Source organism: Trachypithecus francoisi, unplaced genomic scaffold (genome assembly GCF_009764315.1).
Source record: "Trachypithecus francoisi isolate TF-2019V2 unplaced genomic scaffold, Tfra_2.0 Lachesis_group17, whole genome shotgun sequence".
In the NCBI taxonomy this organism is placed as follows: Eukaryota; Metazoa; Chordata; class Mammalia; order Primates; family Cercopithecidae; genus Trachypithecus; species Trachypithecus francoisi.
The window spans coordinates 79,794,661-79,819,011 of NW_022681462.1; the positions used below are offsets into that span (position 1 = coordinate 79,794,661).

Here is a 24,351-nt window from a genome sequence, read left to right on the forward strand (position 1 = left end):
TTGGTTTCTAAATAACACTCCCCTATCAATGGAAGCCTTGAAGAAACAGCTGATTCCAGGTTTGGGATAGAGGAAATACGAGGTTAGCTGGGAAAATCTTGTACCATGAAGTTTAAAAGTGCTTAAAAATTGATAGGGACACAGAAGTCACCTTGAAGAGGCTCTCACTGGCCAAATCTGTCATAACTTGGACATCAAAATGAAAAATAACAGGCCTGGATTACAATACACAGGTTAGTAAGAGTCCATAAATGAATTTCTTTTCTTTTCTTTTTTTTTTTTTTTTTGAGACAGGGTCTCACTATATTGCCCAAGCTGGTCTCCAACTCCTGGGTTCAAGCTATCCTCCCTGCTTAGCCTCCCATAGATGAATTTCATATGAAAAAGATAAGACAAAAAGGAGTGAGGAGTTCAGTTAAATATTTTTTTAAGTGGGGGAAAAAAGGGAATCTCGTTTTTATGGAGGAAACCCAACTAACAATAGCAGAAGGAAGAAGGAATGATAGAAAAATCACTGTCTTACAATCACCATGGTAAAAATTTAGGCAAGAAATATCAATGGATGCTAAAAAATCCCTGGGAAAAAGGGTAGTCACACAGTCTCACAGTATCTCCCTATGGATGATTTATAAACCACATGGGGAAGGTACCTTCACAAGGGAAAAAGGTCAGGTAGCCGCCACCTTCACCAAGTTATCAAATTTGGCATCACCAACTGGGGGATTCAAGAACATCACTGTTTGTTGTTCACACACAAAAACTAGCTGAACATGTTCATCGACACAAAATAAACAAAAAGCTGAGAGAACTATTCTTGATGAAAAGAGATTAAAGAGACAGGACAAATAAATGCAATGTGTGGTCTTTGATAAATCTAATAAGCAATGACTGAAGAAATGAACAAAATAATAAAAAGTCAATTTATTTAATTCACAACATTAGCAGATGAAAGGAGTAAGCCATGCAATCATCCCAATAAGTACAGAAAAAGCATTAGATGAATTTCAATACCCACTTCTAATTTAAAAAAATCTCTTAGCAAATTTGGAATAAAGGTTTCTTAATCTCAGAGCATATCTACAAAAAAGCCTTTAGCAAACAGCACAATTACTGATGAGAAGTTAAACATTTTCCTTTTTTTTTTTTTGAGACAGAGTCTGGCTTTGTCACTCAGGCTGGAGTACGGTGGTGCAATCTCGGCTTACTGCTACCTCCACCTCCCAGATTCAAGCAATTCTCCTGCCTCAACCTCCCGAACAGCTGGGATTACAGGCAACCACCATCACGTCTGGCTAATTTTTGTATTTTTGTAGAGATAGGGTTTCACCATGTTGGCCAGGCTGGTCTTGAACTCCTGACCTCAGGTGATGCACCCACCTCAGCCTCCCAAAGTGCTAGGATTACAGGCGTGAGCCACCATGCCCAGCCTAACATTTTCCTTTTGAACTTGGGAATAAGACAAGAATACCTCCAATCATCAACTCTTTGAAAAAAAGAAAAAAATGTGCAGGTACCAGCCAGCACAGTAGGGTAAGAAAAAGAAATAAAAGGTATACGGATTGAAGAAAAAGTAACAACACCGTCATTATTGGCAGGATTATGTGTGTTAGGTTGGTGCAAAACAAGTGTTAGGTTGGTGTTAGGTTGACTGCTATTTTGCCGTTGCTTTGTTACAAAGAAATAGAGCACTAATCCAGACTTGAGCCTGGATTCTCTATTTTTTAAAAGGTCAATTGGAACAATGCTATGTGAATTAGCTCTTCTGGTGTGAGCATTAAGCAGCATTAAAAGTAATGGCAAAACAGCAATCACTTTTGCACCAACCTAATAGAAAACCCAGAAGAATATATAGATAAATTATTACAATTTATAAGTTTAGTTGAGTTCAAAATCAACACAAAAATTCATTTTATTTCTATATATCAATAACAAACATTTTCAAAATAAAAATTTACAACAAACATTTTCAAAATAAAAATTTACAATAACAAACATTTTCAAACTAAAATTTAAAAACCCTCTTGCCACACAACAAAAATATCTAAACCTATGAATAAATTTAACAAAATACGTCCATGCCTGCAACAGAGAAAACTCTGAGAGGCGTTGAAGATCTAAATACATAGTCATGACTTGAAAGACTCAATATTGTAAAGATGTGTATTTTCCCCAACTTGATTCATAGAATTCAAAGTAATCTCTATCAAAATCCCAACAGGTTTTCTCCAGTGACAATTGCCAAGCTGATAGTACCATCTACATGGAAATTCAAAGCCAAGGCACTTCTGAAGAAGAAAAAGTAGGAAGACTTATTTTCTCAAAAACAGAAGTTAATATAAAGCTACAAAATTAAGACAATGTGTTATTGGCCCTGAGACAGATAAATGAACTAATAGAGCAAAAAAGAGTACTGACAGACGGAAACATGCATGAATCCTTAATGTACAAACAGAGGCAGCTCTTCACAGTGGTAGGGAAACAACTGCTTTTTCAATAAATGGTACTGAGACAACTGGGTATCTGCATTAAAAAAAAATGAGGGGCTGGATGTGGTGACTCATACCTGTAATCTCAACGCTTTGGGAGTCCAAGACAGGAGGGTTGCTTGAGCCCAGGAGTTGGAGACTAGCTTGGGCAACATGGTGAAACTCCTTCTCTACAAAAAACACTAAAATCAGCCAGGCGTGGTGGCATGTGCCTGAACACAATATTTTGATTATATAACCTGAGTGGGTGTGTGGTCCCAGCTACTTGGAAGGCTGAGGTGGGAGGATTACTTGAGCCTGGGAGGTTGAGGCTACGATGAGCCATAACTGCACCACTGCCTTCCAGCCTAGGCGACAGAGTGAGACTCTATCTCAAAAAGAAATAATAATGACAGCATTGGGTTCCTCTCATATATTATTCATAAAAGTCAATCCTAGATGTAGGGGGATTGACTTAAATGAGAAAAGTAAACTTATAAAGCTTTTAGAAGGAATTATAGGGTATCTTCATGACCTTGAGATAGGAAAGAAGTTCTTTAAGATACAAAGAGCACAAACCATAAAGGAAGATTTAAAATACATATACTTAAGAATAAAGACTGGGCACGGTGGCTCATGCCTGGAATCCCAGCACTTTGGGAGGCCGAGGCAGGCGGATCACTTAAGATCAGGAGTTTGAGACCAGCCTGGTCAACATGGTGAAACCCCATCTCTACTAAAAATACAAAAATTAGCCAGGCATTGTGGCAGACACCTATAATCCCAGCTACTCCGGAGGCTGAGGCAGGAGAATCACTTGAACCCGGGGGCAGAGGTTGCAGTGAGCCAAAACCAAGCCACTGCACTCCAGCCTGGGTGACAGAGCCAGACTCTGTCTCAAAAAAAAAAAAAAAAAAAAGAGAATATACAAATGGAAATGGTGGGACTACATACAACAGAACTCTGAGCCACAGTCGGCAATCGGCCAGCCCAGAGAACCGAACTGCAGCCTCTGCAGCAATCAGCCCAGAATGGTCAGGTTTGGTTAATGACTGCCATCTTCTCTATGTTTTGCTCTGCTTCCAACTCAGGACCACTCAGAGAAAGCCAGATACACTCCCAACTGGATAACTTCAGATGCCCTGCCTCTAGTCAGCTGGTCCCCAGCTCCCTGAAACCAACAACCTCCAACCAGATCAGATCTGAAGATTTCCCTTTTTTTCCACTGTGAAGCTTTCCCGCTCCCCTGCCTGCCTTTGAATCTTGGCCAAACATAAGTTATGTCTTGCTACAGCAAGCTCTGAATAAATAGCCTCTGTTTGTCCTCATTTGGGTGGTCTTCATTTATTTACACAAAATTAAGAATTTTGCTCATCAAAAGTCCCCATAGAGTAGGACAAGCTTCAGAGTGGCAGAAGATGTCTGTCATATATGCAACCACCAAAGAGCTAGTGTACAGCATATATGGAAACTCCTAAAAAATCAATAGGCAAAAGACTTGAACAGGCACTTCACAAAAGAGAAACTCAAACAATCGATATGAAAACCCTCCTTGGCCTCATTAGTAATCAAGGAAATACAATCATCCTGTTCTGAAGGCATAGCAAGCATCGCCATTCTCCCCCATGGCTCAGAGCAATAACTGACTTGCCCCAGAGGAGCCTCAAGCCTGCATTCAGACCCTAGGCAGGCCCAGGACTCTGTCCCGTGCTCCTCCTCTCTCTCTGGGGAGTCAAGGGCAAGTGCCTTCTCACTCCAGACCCCGTCCTCTCATCTGGAGAAGATGAAAGATCATCTTTAAGGCCCTTTTCAGTGTAAAAGAGTCTGCCTTCCTCTGCAAAGGGAGAGCAAAGGGAAAGTTCAGCACTCTGTTTCGTAGCACTAAAGAATGTAGGCAATCTTTCAGAATTTATCTTCCGGAAATCTGTCTTCCTTTGTCCTTCAGCAAAAAAAAAAAAAGAAAGAAAGAAAGAAAGAAAAAGCTCATAAATAGTAACAGCATTAAATGTGCATTAAATAGTATCAAAATGTGCCTAGTAGTAGTAGCAGTATTATTTCCTAAGGATGAAAAAAATCAAGGTCCAGAGAGGTGGAAGAACTTGCCCAAAGCCACACAGCACAAATAGAATCCAGGGTTTTTTTTCTCGTACCATGGTGCTCCTGCCCGACCACACTTCTCTCCTATCCCAAGATCTGCCTCTCTCCCGGCAGCCTTTCAGACAGGTAACCCTGTGCAGGCATCCTCTGCATCCCATTCTACAGGAGGCAAACCAGGCTTCTTATTCTTGAACTGTACGCTTTGTGCTTTATCTCACCAAACGCACACACTCCTTTCGCATATCCCTTGCCTAAGCAACATGGGACACCAGCGGGACTAAACCATTGGTTGTCCTCTGAGCAAAAGGCACACTTACCTTGTCCCAGAAGCAGCAGCAGCTCCAAGAGGAAAACACCTGGCCGCAGCCCCATGCCAGAATGCTCCAGGTGACTCAGGCCTCTGGAAGTGCTGCTCCAGCAGATGGATGGGCTATCACACCTCCTCCTGCTTTTATGCTCCTCTGTGTTCTGATAGTGCACCTGTCATAAATTTTACTGTGTTCACCTTTGAAAGGGGGCAGTGGCGGGCTGTAAATGATAAATATTAACATTTAGGTGGAAGAGTTCTTAAGGCAGATGAGTCAATGATGGGTAACATGTTCTAGTCATAGACACTGACAGACCAGGGCTGCATAGCTGCCTCCATACAGCCTTCCATGATGGCGAGTGCCCGGAAATTGGCAGTGTTAGGGTCTGCTGGGAAGAACGCAGGCCTGGGAATCCCAGGTGCTGGTCGGAGTTCCAAATCAGCCACAGCTGTGGGAACTTGGGTGTATCCCTTAACGTGGCCTCAGCTTTCTCAGCTGTAAGCCAGGAGATCAAAAGCACCTTGTAACAACTGTAAACCGTAAAGCTACCTCCAAATGTGAAACGTGTTCCCCCCGTGTCTCAGCAGCTCTGCTAGTTTCCCTGGTTTGCATGACACAGAGACGTTTGTTTCTGGTCCCCCCATTTCCAAACCCATGGGTGGCCAGCTGTGTTGGGCGGGTGCGCACACCGTAGATTTGTTGTCTGCACATTGAATTCAGAGGTACAAGCCAGAGAGGGAACCAAGTTTGATGAAATCAGCTGTTTCCTTTGGGCAAACTAAGGAATGCTGGGCTGGGTCCAAACTGGGCAGACAGAGCTGGCATTTAAAGCCTGAGTGACAAATACCCTTGAGGGTAGAATTTAAATTTTTTACACAAATATCAAGAAACAATTGCCTTGGTTGATAGGAACAAATATATTTAAATTATCCTTACTTTCTGGCCACACTTGTGGGCGTGAGGCTGGGATCCTGACTTCTGAGGTCTAGCTAAGACTCTGGGGCTGGTTCCCATGACCCAACCTCAGATCCTGATCTCCTGGCTGGCCCACTTTTCTCATAGTTAAAAATCACAGCCAGGCACAATGGCTCACACCTGTGATCCCAGCACTTTGGGAGGCTAAAGAAGGAGGATCACTTGAACCCAGGTGTTTGAATACCAGCCTGGGGAACCACATCTCTATAAAAAATAAACATAAATTAGCCAGGCATGGTGGCATGCACCTGTAGTCCCAGCTACTTGGGAGGCTGAGGCAAGAGTCCAAGAATTCAAGGTTGCAGTGAGCTATGATTTCACCACTGCACTCCAGCCTGGACAAGAGCAAGATTCCATCTCAATTAAATAAAAAATTAAAAAATTACAGTTATAACCTCTATTGTCTTGGGTAGAAAGTGAAGATGAAGTGGGTGGCCCTTTGTTCCTGAGTCTCTGGGTTTAGGATATTGTCTCCCTTTCTCAACTGCTCAGAAAATGTGTGACTTGTGGGTCACCACTGATTTAGCCAATGCCAAAGGCTTACCCTAAGCCTCAGTACTGTAGAGGTGTATTGGGACATGCCAGAGGTGTGTGGACACTGATACACTTAGTCCAGCTGGCCATCAGCTAGTTCCAGAGCCTGGAAGAGGGCAGCACATGCAGACACACAGAAAAGGAAGAAGAAAATACACCCGAGGCCAAGGTCTGTGGGGGCCAAGTGAGCACAGATGCCCCTGGACATGTGGACACTTGTCAACTTCACTAAACTGCCGCCAAGTTCAATGAGAAGCCAGAGCTGCTGTCCCACTACTAAGGATGTCAGGAGCTCCACGCCACCCGCAGCTTTGAGGAGCATCACTGAACTTGCCTGGGCTGAATAGGCCAAGGTCCCCACTCATGTGTAGGCCAGCTAGCGGTGGGGTGGGAAGGACATGGGGCATGGGCAGAAGTGAGTTGGTTCCACGCTCCAGGTACTCGCTCCATCTCTAACTGCTTCTCTCCAGGACTACCACAGCCTAACTGGGTTACTGTCCTTCCTCTAACCTCTTTCACCTTTAGAAAAATTGAGAAATGCCTTAAAAACATTTAGATTTCTGGGAAGGCATTTGGTACAGGATAGACTAGATGTCCTTTTAGGTAGAATAAATCTCGGAGTCCCATCCATGCAACAAGGAATCCTCACCAACTGTGAGGCTGTGGGGGAAGCAACATTTCTCAGGGACTCTTTTTTTTTTTTTCTTTTATACTTTAAGTTCTAGGGTACATGTGCACAATGTGCAGGTTTGTTACATACATATCCATGTGCCATGTTGGTGTGCTGCACCCGTTAACTGGTCATTTACATTAGGTATATCTCCTAATGCTATCCCTCCCCTCTCCCCACACCCCACGACAGGCCCCCAGTCTGTGATGTTGCCCACCCTGTGTCCAAGTGATCTCATTGTTCAGTTCCCACCTATGAGTGAGAACATGCAGTGTTTGGTTTTCTGTCCTTGTGATAGTTTGCTGAGAACGATGATTTCCAGCTTCATCTGTGTCCCTACAAAGGACATGAATTCATCCTTTTTCATGGCTGCATAGTATTCCATGGTGTATCTGTGCCACATTTTCTTCATCCAGTCTATCACTGATGGACATTTGGGTTGGTTCCAAGTCTTTGCTATTGTGAATAGTTCTTGGGCACTGTTTTTAAAATTTTTTTTGAAAAATAGAGATGAGGTCTCACTATACTGCCCAGGCTGGTCTTGAACTCCTGGGCTCAATCAATCCTCCCACCTTGGCCTCCCAAAGTGCTGCATTTACAGGCATGAGCCACCTTGCCCAGCCTCTTGGAACCCTTACAGGTATGGCAACTTAACTGGTACCTGCTATCTACGTGGTCTAGTAGCAGCTATGAAAACAAGGGGAAAGTCATTGTCTGAAGTCAAAGGCTCCACCACTTGTCCAGAAACTTTTGTTCTCCGACTTTTGCTAGAAAATGTCCTAAGAGGATATGTCCTATAAAAGAGGATAAGAAATATTCTCCATTTCAGATTTTAGCAAGAATCACCAGGTGCTCCTTTTGGGAAGGCACAGGCCCCTGAATTAGCATCTTTCAGGGATGGTAGCACATACCTTGCTCAGAGGTTTCTTGGCCACTGAAAAAGCTGAGCATTCAGGCCGGGTACAGTGGCTCACGCCTGTAATCCCAGCACTTTGGAAGGCCGAGGGGGGTGGATCACAAGGTCAGGACATCAAGACCATCCTGGCCAACACAGTGAAATCCCGTCTCTACTAAAAATACAAAAAATTAGCCAGGTGTCGTGGCAGGTGCCTGTAGTGCCAGCTACTCTAGAGGCTGAGGCGTGAATCCGGGAGGCAGAGCTTGCAGTGAGCCAAGATCACGCCACTGCACTCCAGCCTGGGTAACAGAGCGAGACTCCATCTCAAAAAATGAGCATTCGCTGCTGTCTAAGAATAAGCTCCTGGCACAGAGCCCATGTGGATTAAAGCAGTACAGGCCTTCCACAAGTATTTTTCCAAACTGGGGGTTTACAACCCATTATTATCCCATCAGTTTGATTTGGTTAATGATCAGCCCATTTAAAAAAATGAAACAGAATGTAAAATATCTGAGGACATTGCAATATAACAAGGGTAAGTAACGTATCAGGAAAACTTTTGTTTCAGCTACATGTAGTGATGCAATATATTTTTCTTAATGTAGGTCACAGTCAAAAAAAAAAAATTGAAAACCACCACAACTTTAGAGAGTAATAAATCCACAAAGAAATCCCTAGACTTTGAAAAAAATAAAACAGGTTTGTTTTTCCTTCTGGTTAAAGATGTAGCTAGACCCAATTCCCTTGTGTTAGGAGCTAGAAGCAATGTCTACGAATGGCCCTGAGTCTTAGGAAGAAGGGTAAATTCAAGTCAAGGTTTTTTTTTTTTTTTTTTTTTGGAGACAGGGTCTTGTTCTGTTGTCCAGGCTGGACTGCAGTAGTTACTCACATGCATTATCATTGCACGCTATAGCCTTAAACTCCTGGCCTCAAGCAATCCTCCTGCCTCAGCTTCCTGAGTAGCTGGGATTACAGGCACACGCCACCACACCCAGCTTCAGGTCAAGCTTTTTAATGACTGTAAGCAGAGAGTAAATCAAATTGTCCTCTTCTTTCAACAAGGAAAATTTAGTCCCTGGCACCTGAGTGAGCTCTGACAATGTGATGGGAAGTGTGCACCAGCAGCCTGCCATCTTGGACAAGGGCCCCTTGATGCCCGTTTTAGGAAGACACACCAGAACTGTGGGAGGGGTGGAAGCAAAGTACCGTCTATCTCAGGGTAATCTGCATTATGGCAGTAATGCCCTGGGGATTTGCTGCCTCAAGTTTCAGCTTTTCTGAAGTTCCTACTGAACCTCACCATGATGGCTTTGCATTGCTCATGCCTTCTTCATGGAGATAGTCCTATGTTCCCAGCAAGGAGGGGCTGGACCTTTCTGTTCCTACCATCTTAGCACCCCCAAAACTCTTCCCCCAGGAGTACCTAGCCCAGTGTTCTGAATATACCAAGCCCCCCACAAATCTTCGTTCACTGGTTGAGAATTCTCCAGGGGCAAAGAAACAACTGGTTTAACTGGCCTGTGTTCTCCATCACCCCTCCCAGTCACAGAAGTAAAAGGAACCTTGGATTAGGTTCTCCAAACCTGGCATATTATCTAGATGCCAGGGCTCCTGTGTATTTCCAATAAGACCTGGGTACATGCATGCAAAACATTGTCTAATGCAAGTAACTGGGCTGACTTAGCTTTCCTTGGGCAGAGGCTTTCCTTATAATCAAGATACTAAAGAGAAGAAGAGATTAACTAAGGGATGAAAAAGGAAGAGATAAAATGAAGAAGGTACTAGCAATACATTTCTAGAAAAAAAATACAGTTTTCAAATATCACAGCCTGATTAATAAAAATAGAAAGACTGACAGGGCAAATCCCAGCAGAATGCACCCTCCATGAGGGAAGGGACCTGGCCTGTCTTGCTCTTTGCTATGTTCCCAGCACTAGCATACTGCCTGCCATAGCAGGCATTTGTTGGATGTTGGATGAATGAATAAATAAATGAAACTCAGAATAAAAGGAAAGAGATCAAGACACTACAAAAAGATCAGATCAGCAGAGTAGGATGTAAAAAGGAATAAAAGCATATTTTACGATAGAAAGCTGAGGAAGAAGAGAGGTACACTGCCCAATACCACGAAGCATGATGGGCACAGACCATGGAGAAGTAACATGGGGATTCAGGGGTCAAGCTCTTCCCCAAGGCCACACACAGCATCATTCTTCCACATAGTGGTTCTCAATCCTGTCTGCACACTGGAACCACCTGGGGAACTTTTTAAAAGAATACTCGTGCCCAGGCTTCACTCTCAGAGATTCTGATTTAACCGGTCCAGGGTGGGACATGGGCATTGATCCTTTTTAAAGTTCATCAATAGATTCTGATGTGCAGCCAAGGCTAGAACTGCTGCTCCAGCAGAGCCAGAGCTCTCGGGGACCTGCCTAGTGCCCAGCACTGAGGGACAAGAGGGCTCCATCTCTGCTGCCTCGGACAAGGAAGAGGTTCACCAGACACAGCAGGATGCCAGGACAGGCTACTCAGCGCTGACAAAATCAGGCTGGCCTAACAGCCTCTCCAGATGGGAAATCCAGGGAAGAGACACTGGGTAAGGTGCTGGGACTTCTCTCCCAGAGGTCAGGGAGTAGGCGGGAAAGGGCTGGTTTCTGGTGCCTGAGGAAGGCCCGTCATTGAGCACCAGGATGCGTGGGCTGGAGTCCCAGATCCACTGTGATGCCTATGATCACCCGCAGTCATTTCCTCTTCCTTATGCCTCTGTTTCCTCAGCTGTGAGACTGGCAGCATGGATTCCATTCTTTTGCATGCGGTGTAAGCTCATCTCATCCCTTCCCCACGGTGGCAGTGGCAATGTGATGGGAAGCCCAGGCATCCTCCAAGCCACATGGCTACTTTGCCTTTTGGTCCCTTTCTCCCTCCTCTCCCTCTTGCCATTTCAGACTCAGGGTCTCCTAGACCCCCAGAGCCCTTTTAGCAATGACTGGGAACTTTATTAGTGCTTTGCTTCCCAACCTGTACTCCTCCCAGCACATGGAAGATGGTGATCTTTGTACAGCACAGAAGGAAACCAGAGAAGGCAGTCTTTGGCCTGATATGACCAGTTAGGGGTCCTAAACAGCCCCATGGCCCTCCTGGCAGTCCTGAAGGGCTAGGAGGGTCAACATCTTTGCCCACCTGTAACCCATGAGAGCTCCTACAATCCAGGTCCAGATTTAAATAGCATTTGTTGAGTACCTAGTAGGTGACAGGCACCTTGTTATTCAAATTTATAAATGTTGTCTCATTTAATACCAGCTACATTCCTCAGGGTAGGAGTCTAAACTAAGATCACCCAACTAGTAGGTTTAAAAGGAGGCTCTGATTCAAGTCTTCTACCTGCTCCAGCAGCATGGCCCCAGCGTGACTGCGAGCTGTACCTGTGAAATGTCCTAAACATCCCCAGGATGAAGCCGGGAAGGCTCTTGATTCTCAGCTAGCAGGGAGCAGCCCTCAGCTCATGCACACACTTTTTAGGAGAGTCTGGCAATAGGCCCTTCTCTCCTGGACCTAGTCTGAGCTGAGTATCCACCCCAATCATCATACAGCCTGAGCCCCAGGGCCCCCACTATCCTGTGGAGGAAGCACCACTTGTCCTGGCAGAAGGCACCTGAAGAGTGTCGCCCTTAGTACCATCTCAGAAGGACCAGAGACCCAAATGGGATTCTCGCATCCATCTGAGCTTGTGGACACCCAAGTGTGCCCCTTCCTTCTCCCCTTCTTGGGGAGAATCCCACCCAGTGGCAGGAAAGCAACAGGGACTAGGTCAGAACTAGTCAGTGAGCACCTGGACCTTAACAGCCACCTAGTCCCGTCCTCTTCCCATCGTACAGAGGAGGACACTGAGGCAAAGAAAGAGGCAGGCAAGAGCCTGAACTGGGTTTTGGGTTCCCTGATCCAAGCCCAGTGTTCTTTCCCACTTATGATTGGATCACCACGGCCATGAGCAGCAGTGGTATTTCTAGTCCAGTTTTGCTGATAAGACAACCCCAAGAGGATTAGTAAGTTGCCTAAGGCTGCTCCGTGATTAAGGCAGAGGCCAGAGCCCTTTCCTCTCTACCACAGCCAAGAAGTGGCCAAGTTCAAGCCAAGGAGACTCAATACAGACCCTGTGCTAGCAGATACCGCATAAAACCCGTGTCCACCCCATCTCCACTGTGAGGAGGGGGTCCCATGGAGACAGGCCAGTATGGCTGCTGGGCCCTGGCACATGGGAGAAACTTCCCTGGATCTTCTTGAGCTGAAATCCCGTGTCCTGGTCCCACGTGGCAGGGCCAGGAGACGGCTCTGGGGAGACAAGTGATGTGAAATTTGATGCTCTGCCCACCAGGCAGATCCTGTAGGACCACCTGCTATGGGGCTAATCTTTCCCTCACTTAATTCCCTTTGCATTCTGTCCATGGGAGCTATAATCTGTCCTTGAAATCCAAAAGAAATAACCAAAGGCTCCCAGTCTTTCCCTGGGAATCTCATGTGCTCCAGACCACAGTGGGAGGCTCCTGCCTCCAACAGCCCCAAGCATCGGACACTGACCCCACATATCCCCCTGGCCTGTGTTCAGAGGAGATCATCTGCTCAGAAAAGCTTCCCCTGGACACGGGGTCCAAGGAGGAAAGAGAGCCTTTCCAGCCCCAGCCATGGCAACTTACCAGCTGGGGAAATCTCTTTATCCTCTCTGCAGTCACTCTGGAATGGGCCTCTGAGCCTTTGGCTGTGTAGCAGGGGGTTGAGGTGGCATGGCATGGGATGCCATGGCTTGGTGTCATCAGCTTGTTGGGGCTGAGCTGTCAGCATCATCAGACACTGGCACGTGGGTGTCAATAGCTTTGGCAATGATGTGCAAGCTTGCTTGCTCTCCCAGCTATGCAGTCCCACTGTTTACCTTGATGTCCTGCCTGGGGAGAGGGTGGTGGTGTGAGAGTAGGCAGGAGAGGGTGAGGTGAGACTGTGACTGGCCTCTGTCCCCAGGGCCCTGATGCAGACTGGCCACTAGGCCTGGCTAGGCAGAGAGATCTGTGCTGACCTCCAGCCATGGGGACATCGAACTGGACTGGGCACAGCCCTGAGGAGTTTTACCATCTCAGCTGACTCCATCCTGAGGGACTGCCTACCACTTCTGCCTCTGGGCACCACTAGCTGACACTGCAGCCTCCTGTTCCTTCCCCTCCTCCCCCTCCTCCTCCCCTCCCCAGTCCCCCTCCTCCTCCCCTCCCTAGTCCCCCTCCCCCCCTTCTCCTCCTTCTTCTTTTGAGACAGGGTCTCACTCTGTCACCCAGGCTAGAGTGCAATGGCTCGATCTTGGCTCACTTGGCTCACTGCAACCTCTGCCTCCTGGGCTCAATCCATCCTCCCACCTCAACCTCCCAAGTAGCTGGGACCACAGGTGTGTGCTACCATGCCAGGCTAATTTTTGTATTTTTTGTAGAGACGGGGTTTCACCATGTTGCCCAGGCTGATCTCGAACTTCTGTGTTCAAACCATTCGCCCACCTCAGCCTCCCAAAGTGTTAGGATTACAAGCATGAGCCGCCGTGCCCTGTTCCTCTCTTCCTTCATGGATTCAGTAAGGGCTTTGTTCGTAACTGCAAGGTTAGCACCTGAAGAGAAAACTTGAGGAGACACAATTTTCAAATTCCACATCTTCTCCGTTCTAATTCCTGCATATTTTCATAGTACAATCCTTCTGAAACAGACTCTGTCTTATAATCCACAAAAATGTTCAGAAACTTGCCACACAGAGAGCAGGTGGGAAAGCCAGATTTTCAATCCAGTTTTTCTGCACCAAAAACTTGTGTCTCTTAACCCAAGACACAACACCACATCACTTTTGTTCAGTTGGGTATGGTCCTTAAATGACTCTCAGAGGCCTTCTAGGAGTTTGTGGAAGGGGGAGCATCCAGGGACGCGGCTCTCCAGAGAGTGGCTGGAATCTCAGTGTGGTCTCTGTGGGAAGCCTGGATGCCTCCTTCTATCTCCTACTCACTTTCTGCTTTGCTTCTGGGACAGAGCTGCTCAGACCAAGTTTCTACTTGTTCCTCTCTGTTGACCTTGAGATCCATGTTTCCTCAGTCATCTTGAGACGCTGAGTTCTTGCACCTTAATCTCTCTTACCTGAAGTCCCGTACAATCCCTTCCGGGTCAGCATCCATCACCAGGGTGACCTTTCTAAAACACCGTCTGCTCACTTGTCCCTACCCTTCAATGTAGCTTCTGCTCCTCACACTATTAGAATTGCTTAAAGGTCAATAATTTGTTCAATCCAATAAACAATGAGGTCCTCAGACCTCACCTTACTTGCCATCTCAGCAGCATTTCACAGCCAACCTCAGCCCCTACTCTTGGACAACTTGCCCTTGGCCTCCAGGCTTCCAGTTTCCTGGTTTCTTCTCTCCAGCAGTTCCTTCTTGGCCTCCTCTGCCAGCTCCTTCTCTGCTGCTGAAGTTCACCTGGACCCTCCTCTTTCTACTTGTCTCTCAAGGTGACCACATATACCCCATGGTTTCCTTAAAAATCTATGTGTTGACCATTCCCCCATTTCAATTTCCAGTCAGACCTCTCTTCGAAGCTTCAAACCCCATAAACACATTCATGGATTAAGTTTTCACTTTGATGTTTCAGAGGCACCTCAAACTCAAGGAGTTAAGAACCAAACGTACGATCTTTCCCGACTCATTTGTAGTCTCATTGGATATGACAACAGTGGCTCATGAAACCACTCACTGTTCTCCATCTCCACTGCCCCCAGCTGGGCCCAGGCCTCTGTCCCTGCTCCCCTGAATGGCTGCCCAGCTGCTCCATATCCATACATGCTTGTTTCAGTCTTTTTGTTTTCACACACAGCAGCCTGAACAATCTTGTCAAAGGGCAAACCTGATGTCACACCCTTGTATGAAACAATCACCAACTTCCCATTGCCCTGCAGATCAAGTCCAGCCATTGCAGTGTGACTTACAAGGCCCTGTGCTCCCTCCTCCTCTCCAGCTTCGAGTCCCACTTGGCCCATCTTCTCTGACCTCAGGCTCACTGAGGCTCCATCATGTCCTTAAAAATGTCATCCTTTTCGCATCCTGGCAGCCCTAACATGTGCTGTTTCCTCTGCCCAGAACTCTCAGACTGTGCCAATACCCTTCCCACCTCTTGACCTCCCTAGTTCTCCTTCTGGTCTCAGTTGAAATATTTCTTCCTACAATGGGCCTTCTCTGGTCTAGTCAAGGAGACGCCCCGACCTCACGCTCCTCTGGCCCCCTGTACTTCTCCAATACTCAGTGAGCTTGTAATTGCTTGTTTAAAGTCTATCCTGCCAGGTGTGGTGGCTCACACCTGCAATCCCAGCACTTTGGGAGGCCACAGTGGGAGGATCGCTTGAGCCCATGAGTTTAAGATCAGCCCAGGCAACATAGCAAGATCCCATCTCTACAAAAAATACAAAAATTAGCCAGGCATGGTGTTGTGTGCCTGAGGTGGCAGCCACTCGGGAGGCCGAGGCAAGAGGATTGCTTGAGCCCAGGAGTTCAGGGCTACAGTGAGCTATGATCATGTTGTTTCACTCCAGCCTGGGACAGAGCAAGACCCCATCTTTTAAAAGCATAAATAAATAAAAATAAATAAAGTCTATCCTGTCTGTCTGATGGTAAACTCCAGGAGGGCAAGGACCATGCAGTTCACTGCTGTGTCCCCAGCACTTAGCACAGAGCCTGGTATCCGTAAGTGCTCAATAATTACTGCATAGATGAATAAAATCCAGACCCACTTCAGTCACTGCCCCGGGGCCCTGATGAACTGAATGAAGTTTTGCATCACAGTGGCTTAACTCCTGCTCTCTCTGGCAGTTTGCTTATAGCTTCATTACATAACTTACTTCACCTTGTTGGGGATCAACAAATTAGCCAACTGGGGCTGCATCCCCTGCTGGAATGGGTATAGCCCATGTGTTACTCATCTCTAACTGCCTGCACAGCCTCCAGTATGGTGGCTTTGCACATGGTAGAAAACTGTATCCCAAAAACTGCACTCTTGGGACTAAGAACAATATATTGCCGGACAAAGGGAGACCTACTTGGCCTCTCCATGGCCAGAATTCTGCCCCTCATTCTTACCTCCCATCCGACAGAATTAATAAATCTCTTTAAATAGTCCTCCTAAAAACCAAGAAAATCTGAAATTTTCCCAGTCATGTAAATAAGGCTAGTGAACCAATCAAAGACTGCCAAATGTTTTGAAAGGTCAATTAGGGTCCCCTCACTTTCAAAACTCCACCCCAGTAGAAAACCTGCCAATCAGAGACTGCCCCAACATTCCCTCTTTTTTCTCTAGGAAACTTACTCTTCTTTCAGATACCTTTGAACCCCTGCTGAAACCAAAATGACTACAGATGTTTCTTTGTCGATGCAAGTTTATAAATAAGTAGCCTTTGCTAATTTTGCCTTGGGTTTAGTTTTATTTTTGACTATAATCTTGGTGCCATGACTCGGATCCCACCTGACCTGCTCATTGCTGTGTACCTTGGCTTTTATCAGGTGGGAGCCCACCAAGACCCCTTGAACCACACACTGACAAGTAAACTTGCCCTGGGCCTCAGCTCCATTCTCTCTCTCTCTGTTTTTTGGTTTTTTGTTTGTTTGTTTGTTTTTGTTGTTGTTGTTGTTTTGAGACGGGGCCTTGCTCTGTCACCCAGGCTGGCGTGCAGTGGCACAATCATGGCTTACTGCAGGCTTCACCTCCCAGGCTCAAGTGATCCTCCCACCTCAGCCTCCCTAAGTAGCTGGGACTATAGGCACATGCCAGCATACCTGTTTTTTTTTTTTTTTTTTTTTTTTTTTGGTAGAGACAGGTTTCCACCATGTTGCCCAGGCTAGTCTTGAACTCCTAGGCTCAAGCTATCTGCCCGCCTCAGCCTCCCAAAGTGCTGGGATTGCAGGTATGAGCCACTGTGCCTGGCCAACTCCACTCTCTTTGTGCTGAGTTCCGTGGCTGTTTTATTTACATGTCAAATTCAGTTATTTATGTTTGGTTAATGATTACCTTTGGAGCTGTATGCTTGGTGATTTGCTTCCACCTGTCCCTTGTTTTTTTTTTCTGTGTCCTTAAGTGTTACTTGTTTATTTATTTTAAAAAATTGTTTTTGAGACAGAGTCTCGCTCTTGCCCAGGCTGGAGTGCCATGGTGTGATCTCACCTCATTGCAGCCTCCGCCTCCTGGGTTCAAGCAATTCTCCTGCCTCCCGAGTAGCTGGGATTACAGCCTCCTGCTACCATGTCTGACTAAGTTTTTGCATTTTTAGTAGAGACGGGGTTTCATAATGTTGACCAGACTGGTCTTGAACTTCTGACCTCAGGTGATCTACCCGCCTCGGCCTCCAAAAGTGTTAGGATTACAGGTGTGAGCCACTGCGCCCGGCCCTTTAGTGTTATTTAATTATGAGAAGGAAGAATTTAGAGTAGAACGCAAGCATAGTTCCTGTAATTTGGCTGTTTGAGATAGCCTCACAGACTGGAAAGTTTGCAGTTCTCTCCAGACCAACATCCTCTAAGAACAAACTTTGCTGTAGGTGACCAATAACACCTGATGAGAGTATTGTCCCATCTTGGCTATTTGTTCTGAGAGCCTTGTTTGGATTCTCTCTGATACATTCCACCTGCTAGGGACTCAAGACTGTTGGGTCTAAATTCTGAGGGGGCTGACCATGAGGTCAGGGGTCAAGACACTAAGCTGTCTAAGCACCTTCAGCTGACTGTAACTTTCAACTGCAGTAACCAGGAGTCTTCTCACTCTAACCTCCCCCTCTGTGAAAAATTCCACTTCCTATAGGTATCCACATGACCACCATAACTTCTATCTCTCTAAATGGCAGAATTTCACCAAGGATGTTCTGGCATTCAATGCACACTTTGGAGGAACATTTAATTTCATTCAAACTGCTCGTTTGAGAGGTGCCTTAAAATAAAAAGAATAAAATTCCCCTGGCCCAAGAAGCACAGCTCTTTCTTTCTTCTTCTTCCTTCCTTCCTTCCTTCTTCCTTCCTTCCTTCCTTCCTTCCTTCCTTCTTCTTTCTTTCTTTCTTTCTTTCTTCTTCTTCCTCCTTCCTCCTCCTTCCTTTATTGAGACGGAGTCTCACTCATTCTGTCACCCAGGTTGAAGTGCAGTGGTGCAGTCTCCACGCACTGAAACCTCCATTTCCTGGGTTCAAGTGATTCTCCTGCCTCAGCCTCCCAAGTAGCTGAGATAACAGGTGCACACCAGTATGCCTGGCTAATTTTGTATTTTAGGTAGAGGCAGGGTTTCACCATGTTGGCCAGGCTGGTCTTGTCTAAAGATTACATCTTATTTGATGACCCCGAATAACCAAAACAATGTTGGAAATGAAGAACAAAGCTGGAGAACTCACACTTACTGATTTCAAAACTTACTACAAAGCTATAGTAGTCAGAACACTGTGGTACTGGCATAAAGACAGACATATAGACCAATAGAATAGGATATACAGTCCAGAAACAAACCCTCTCATATATAGTTAAATGGTTTTCAGCAAGGGTACAAGGCCATTCAATGAAAGGACAGTCTTTTCAACAAATGATGCTGGGAAAACTCAATATCTCATGCAAAATAATGAAGCTAGGTCCTTACTGAATGCCATATACAAAAATGAACCCAAAATGGATCAAAGACCTAAATGTAAGACCTAAAACTCTAAAACTTTTAGGAAAAAGCATAGGACAAAAGTTCTATGAAACTGGATTTGGCAGTGATTTCTTGAATATGACACTAACAGCACAAGAAATAAAGAAAAAATAGACAAATTGGACTCCATGAAAATTTAAAAATTTTGTGCATCAAAAGACACTATCAATAGAATGAAAAGGCAATCTACACAAGGGAGAAAATATTTGCAAATCATATATCTGATAAGGGATTGATATCCCTTACATACAGAATTTTTTTCTTCTTATTTCTTTTTTTTTTTTTAATCACTATATTTTAAGTTCTAGGGTACATGTGCACAACATGCAAGTTTGTTACATATGTATATGTGTGCCAAGTTGGTGTGCTGCACCCATTAACTCGTCATTTACATTAGGTATATCTCCTAATGCTATCCCTCCCCCACCCCCACAATAGGACCCGGTGTGTGATGTTCCCCTTCCTGTGTCCAAGCGATCTCATTGTTCAATTCCCACCTATGAGTGAGAACATGCAGTGTTTGGTTTCTTTCTTGTGATAGTTGCTGAGAATGATGGTTTCCAGCTGCATCCATGTCCCTACAAAGGACACGAACTCATCCTTTTTTATGGCTGCATAGTATTCCATGGTGTATATGTGCCACATTTTCTTAATCCAGTCTGTCACTGATGGACATTTGGGTTGATTCCAAGTCTTTGCTATTGTGAATAGTGCCGCAATAAACATACGTGTACATGTGTCTTTATAGCAGCATGATTTATAATCCTTTGGGTATATACCCGTAGTGGGGGGGCTGGGTCAAATGGTATTTCTAGTTCTAGATCCTTGAGGAATCGCCACACTGTTTTCCACAATGGTTGAACTAGTTTACAGTCCCACCAACAGTGTAAAAGTGTTCCTATTTCTCTACATGCTCTCCAGCACCTGTTGTTTCCTGATTTTTTAATGATTGCCATTCTAACCGGTGTGAGATGGTATCTCAATGTGGTTTTGATTTGCATTTCTCTGATGGCAAGTGATGATGAGCATTTTTTCATGTGTCTGTTGGCTGTATGAATGTGTTCTTTTGAGAAGTGTCTGTTCATATCCTTTGCCCACTTTTTGATGGGGTTGTTTTTTTTCTTGTAAATTTGATTGAGTTCTTTATAGGTTCTGGATATTAGCCCTTTGTCAGATGAGCAGATTGCAAAAATTTTCTCCCATTCTGTAGGTTGCCTGTTCACTCTGATGGTAGTTTCTTTTGCTGTGCAGAAGCTCTTTCTTTTAATTAGATCCCATTTGTCAATTTTGGCTTTTTTTGCTGTTGCTTTTGGTGTTTTAGACATGAAGTCCTTGCCCATGCCTATGTCCTGAATGCTATTACCTAGGTTTTCTTCTAGGGTTTTTATGGTTTTAGGTCTAACATTTAAGTTGCTAATCCATCTTGAATTAATTCTCGTATAAGGAGTAAGGAAAGGATCCAGTTTCAGCTTTCTACTTACGGCTAGCCAATTTTCCCAGCACCATTTATTAAATAGGGAATACTTTCCCCTTTCTTGTTTTTGTCAGGTTTGTCAAAGATCAGATGGTTGTAGATGTGTGGCATTATTTCTGAGGGCTCTGTTCTGTTCCATTGGTCTATATCTCTGTTTTGGTACCAGTACCATGCTGTTTTGGTTACTGTAGCCTTGTAGTACAGTTTGAAGTCAGGTAGCGTGATGTCTCCAGCTTTGTTCTTTTGGCTTAGGATTGTCTTGGCAATGCAGGGTCTTTTTTGTTTCCATATGAACTTTAAAGCAGTTTTTTTCCAATTCACAGAATTCTTAAGACTCAACAAAGACAAAACAACCCAACTCAATAATGGGCTAAGGACTTGGATAAACATTTCTCCAAAGAAGATATGCAAATGGTCAATAAGCACATGAAAAGATGCTTAACACCACTTACCATTAGAAAAATGCACATGAAAACTACAATGAGATACTATCTCACACCCAGTTTATGGCTACTATTTTTTAAAAAGCAGAAAATAGATGTTGGTGAAGGTGTGGAGAATTTGGAACACTTGTACACTGTTGATAGGCATATAAAATGGCACAGCTACTGTGGAAAACAGTATGGTGGTTCCTCAAAAAGTTAAAAATAGAATTATCACGTCAACCAGCAATTCTAGCTCTATGTATTTTTCCAAAGGAATTGAAAGCATGGTGTTGAAGAGACATGTGCATACCTACACTCATAGCAGCGTTATTCACGATAACTAAAACATGGAAGCAATCCAAGAGTCCACTGACTGATGACTAGATAAGCAAAATGTGGTATAACACGCAATTGAATATTATTCAGCCTTTAAAAGGAAGGAAATTCTGACATATGCTACAATATGGATGAATGTTTTTAATCTTTATTTTTAACAGAGCATTGCTGTGTTGCCTAGGCTGAAGTGCAGTGGTACAATCACTGCTCACTGCAGCCTTGACTTCTCAGGCTCAAGCGATCCTCCTACCTCAACCATCCAAGTAGCTGGGAATACGAGCACACACCACTGTCAGGCCTCTGAGCCCAAGCTAAGCCATCATATCCCCTGTGACCTGCACTACACATCCAGATGGCCTGAAGCAACTGAAGATCCACAAAAGAAGTGAAAATAGCCTTAACTGATGACATTCCACCATTGGGATTTGTTTCTGCCCCACCCTAACTGATCAATGTACTTTGGAATCTCTCCCACCCTTAAGAAGGTTCTTTGTAATCTCCCCACCCTTGAGAACATACTTTGTGAGATCCACACCCTGCCCACAAAACATTGCTCCTAACTCCATCGCCTATCCCAAAACCTGTAAGAACTAATGATAATCCACCACCCTTTGCTGACTCTCTTTTTGGACTCAGCCCACCTGCACCCAGGTGAAATAAACAGCCTTGTTGCTCACACAAAGCCTGTTTGGTGGTCTCTTCACACGGACGCGTGTGACATTTGGTGCCGAAGACCTGGGACAGGAGGGCTCCTTCGTGAGACCAGTCCCCTGGCCTCGCCCTCACTCCATGAGGAGATCCACCTAACGACCTCGGGTCCTCAGACCAACCAGCCCAAGGAACATCTCACCAATTTCAAATCGGTTAAGCAGTCTTTTCACTCTTCTCCAGCCTCTCTCACTACCCTTCAATCTTCCTCTCTCACTACCCTTCAATCTCCCTGTCCTTCCAATTCCAGCCTTTTTCATCTCTAGTAGAGATAAAGGAGACACATTTTATCCATGGACCCAAAACTCCGGCTCTGATCACGGACTCAGGAAGACAGTCTTCTCTTGGTGTTTAATCACTGTGGGGATGCCTGCCTGATTATTCACCCACATTTCACTGGTGTCTGATCACCACAGGGATGCCTGCCTTGGTCATTCACCCATGTTCCCTTGGTGGCAAGTCAATTGCGGGGACGCCTGTTTTGGCTGCTCACCCACATTGCAGCCCAGGACTGCTCCCTGCCCCCTTCTCCGTGTCTCTACCCTTCTCTTTAAACTTACCTCCTTCACTACCGGTACCTTCCACCCTCCATTCCCCCTTCTTCTCCCTTAGCCTGTGTTCTCAAGAACTTAAAACCTCTTCAGCTCACACCTGACCTAAAACTTAAATGCCTTATTTTCTTCTGCAAATACTGCTTGGCCCCGATACAAACTCGACAGTAGTTCCAAGTGGCCAGAGAATGGCACTTTCGATTTGTCTATCTTACAAGATCTAGATAATTTTTGTCGAAAAATGGGCAAATGGTCTGAGGTGCCTGACGTCCAGGCATTCTTTTACACATTGGTTCCTCCCCAGTCTCTGCTCCCAATGAGACTCATCCAAATTTTTCTTCTTTCTCTCCTGTCTGTTCCTTCAGTCTCCACCCCAAGCTCTGAGTCCTTTGAATCCTTCTTTTCTACGAACTCATCTGACCTCTCCCCTTCTCCCCAGGCTGCTCCTCGCCAGGCCGAGCCAGGTCCCAATTCTTCCTCAGCCTCTGCTCCCCAACCCTGTAATCTTTCTATTACCTCCCCTCCCCACACCCGGTCTGGTTTACAGTTTCGTTCTAGCTCTCCCCGACCTGCCCAACAATTTCCTCTTAGAGAGGTGGCTGGAGTTGAAGGCATAGTCAGGGTACATGTGCATTTTTCTCTATCAGACCTTTCCCAAATCAGGCTCTTTCTCATCCGACCCCCCTAAATATATACAGGAATTCCCATATCTAACTCCGTCCTACAATTTAACCTGGAGTGACCTAAATGTCATCCCAACTTCTACCCTCTCCCCAGATGAACGGGAAAGAGTTTTTTCTCTAGCCCAATCTCATGCTGATAACTGCTGGCTTCATGAGCCAGACCTCCAGGAATGCACTAGAGCAGTTCCCTGAGAAGATCCCCAACGGAACTATCAGGCAGATTCCCCACGTATAGCTAGGCGAGATTACATGGTTTCCTGCCTAGTTGAAGGGCTTAAAAAGGCAGCTTACAAAGCTGTTAATTATGATAAACTTAAAGAAACTACCCAAGGTAAAGATAAAAACTCAGCCGAGTTCATGGTTCGCTTAGCAGCAACCCTTAGATACTTTACCGCCCTAGACCCAGAGGGGCCAGAAGGTCGCCTTATTCTTAATATGCATTTTATCACCCAGTCAGCTCCTGACATTAGAAAAAAGCTTCAAAAATTAGAATCTGGCCCTTAAACCCCACAACAGGAATTAATCAACCTCGCTTTCAAGGTGTACAATAATAGAGAGGAGGTAGCCAGACAGCAATGCATTTCTGAGTTACAGCTACTTGCCTCCACAGTAAGACAACCCACAACCTCGTCTCCAGCATACAAGAACTTCAGAACCTCCAAGCCAAGGCTCCCAGGGGCTCCTTCAAAACATCCTCATGGACCTTGCTTCAAATGCCAAAAGCCTGGCCTCTGGGCCTCAGAATGCCGGCAGCCCAGGATTCCTTCTAAGCCGTGCCCTGTCTGTGCGGGCCCCCACTGGAGGTCGGACTGTCTGACTCACATCACCACTGCTCCTAAAGCCCGTGGAGCCCAAGCCCAGTGTTCCTTGGCCAACTCCTTCCCAGATCTCCTCGGCTTAGCAGCTGAAGACTGACGCTACCCGATCACCTCAGAAAACGCCTGGACCATCACGGACACCGAGCTTCAGGTAACTCTTACAGTGGAGGGTAAGTCCGTCCCCTGTTTAATCGATATGGGGGCTACCCACTCCACATTACCTTCTTTTCAAGGGCCTGTTTCCCTTGCCCCCATAACTCTTGTGGCTATTGATAGCCAAGCTCAAAAGCCCTTAAAACTCCCCCACTCTGGTGCCAACTTGGACAACATTCTTTTATGCACTCTTTTTTAGTTATCCCCACCTGCCCAGTTCCCTTATTAGGCTGAGACATTTTAACCAAATTATCTGCTTCCCCGATTATTCCTGGGCTACAGCCACATCTCATTGCCACCCTTCTTCCCAACCCAAAGCCTCCTTCGCGTCTTCCTCTCGTATTCCCCCCACCTTAACCCACAAGTATGGGACACCTCCACTCCCTCCCTGGCAACCGATCACACGCCCATTACTATCCCATTAAAACCTAATCACCCTAAACACCAGTATCTCATCCCACAACAGGCTTTAAGGGGATGAAAGCCTGTTATCACTCGCCTGCTACAGCATGAGCTTCTAAAACCTATAAACTCTCC

General features: G+C 45.5%; 1 protein-coding gene across 1 annotated transcript in view; it reads right to left on the reverse strand.

Moving 5' to 3' along the window:
• Positions 1–12,787, reverse strand: part of PLB1 (phospholipase B1) — a 158,744-nt gene extending 145,957 nt beyond the window's left edge. The window contains exons 1-2 of the mRNA XM_033176174.1: positions 12,639–12,787; positions 4,880–5,090 (exon numbers count right to left, since the gene is read on the reverse strand). Of these exons, the coding sequence (XP_033032065.1) occupies positions 4,880–4,934 (55 nt within the window). The 5' untranslated portion in view covers positions 4,935–5,090; positions 12,639–12,787. The remainder of the gene's footprint in view (positions 1–4,879; positions 5,091–12,638) is intronic.
• Between the last annotated feature and the right edge of the window lie 11,564 nt (positions 12,788–24,351).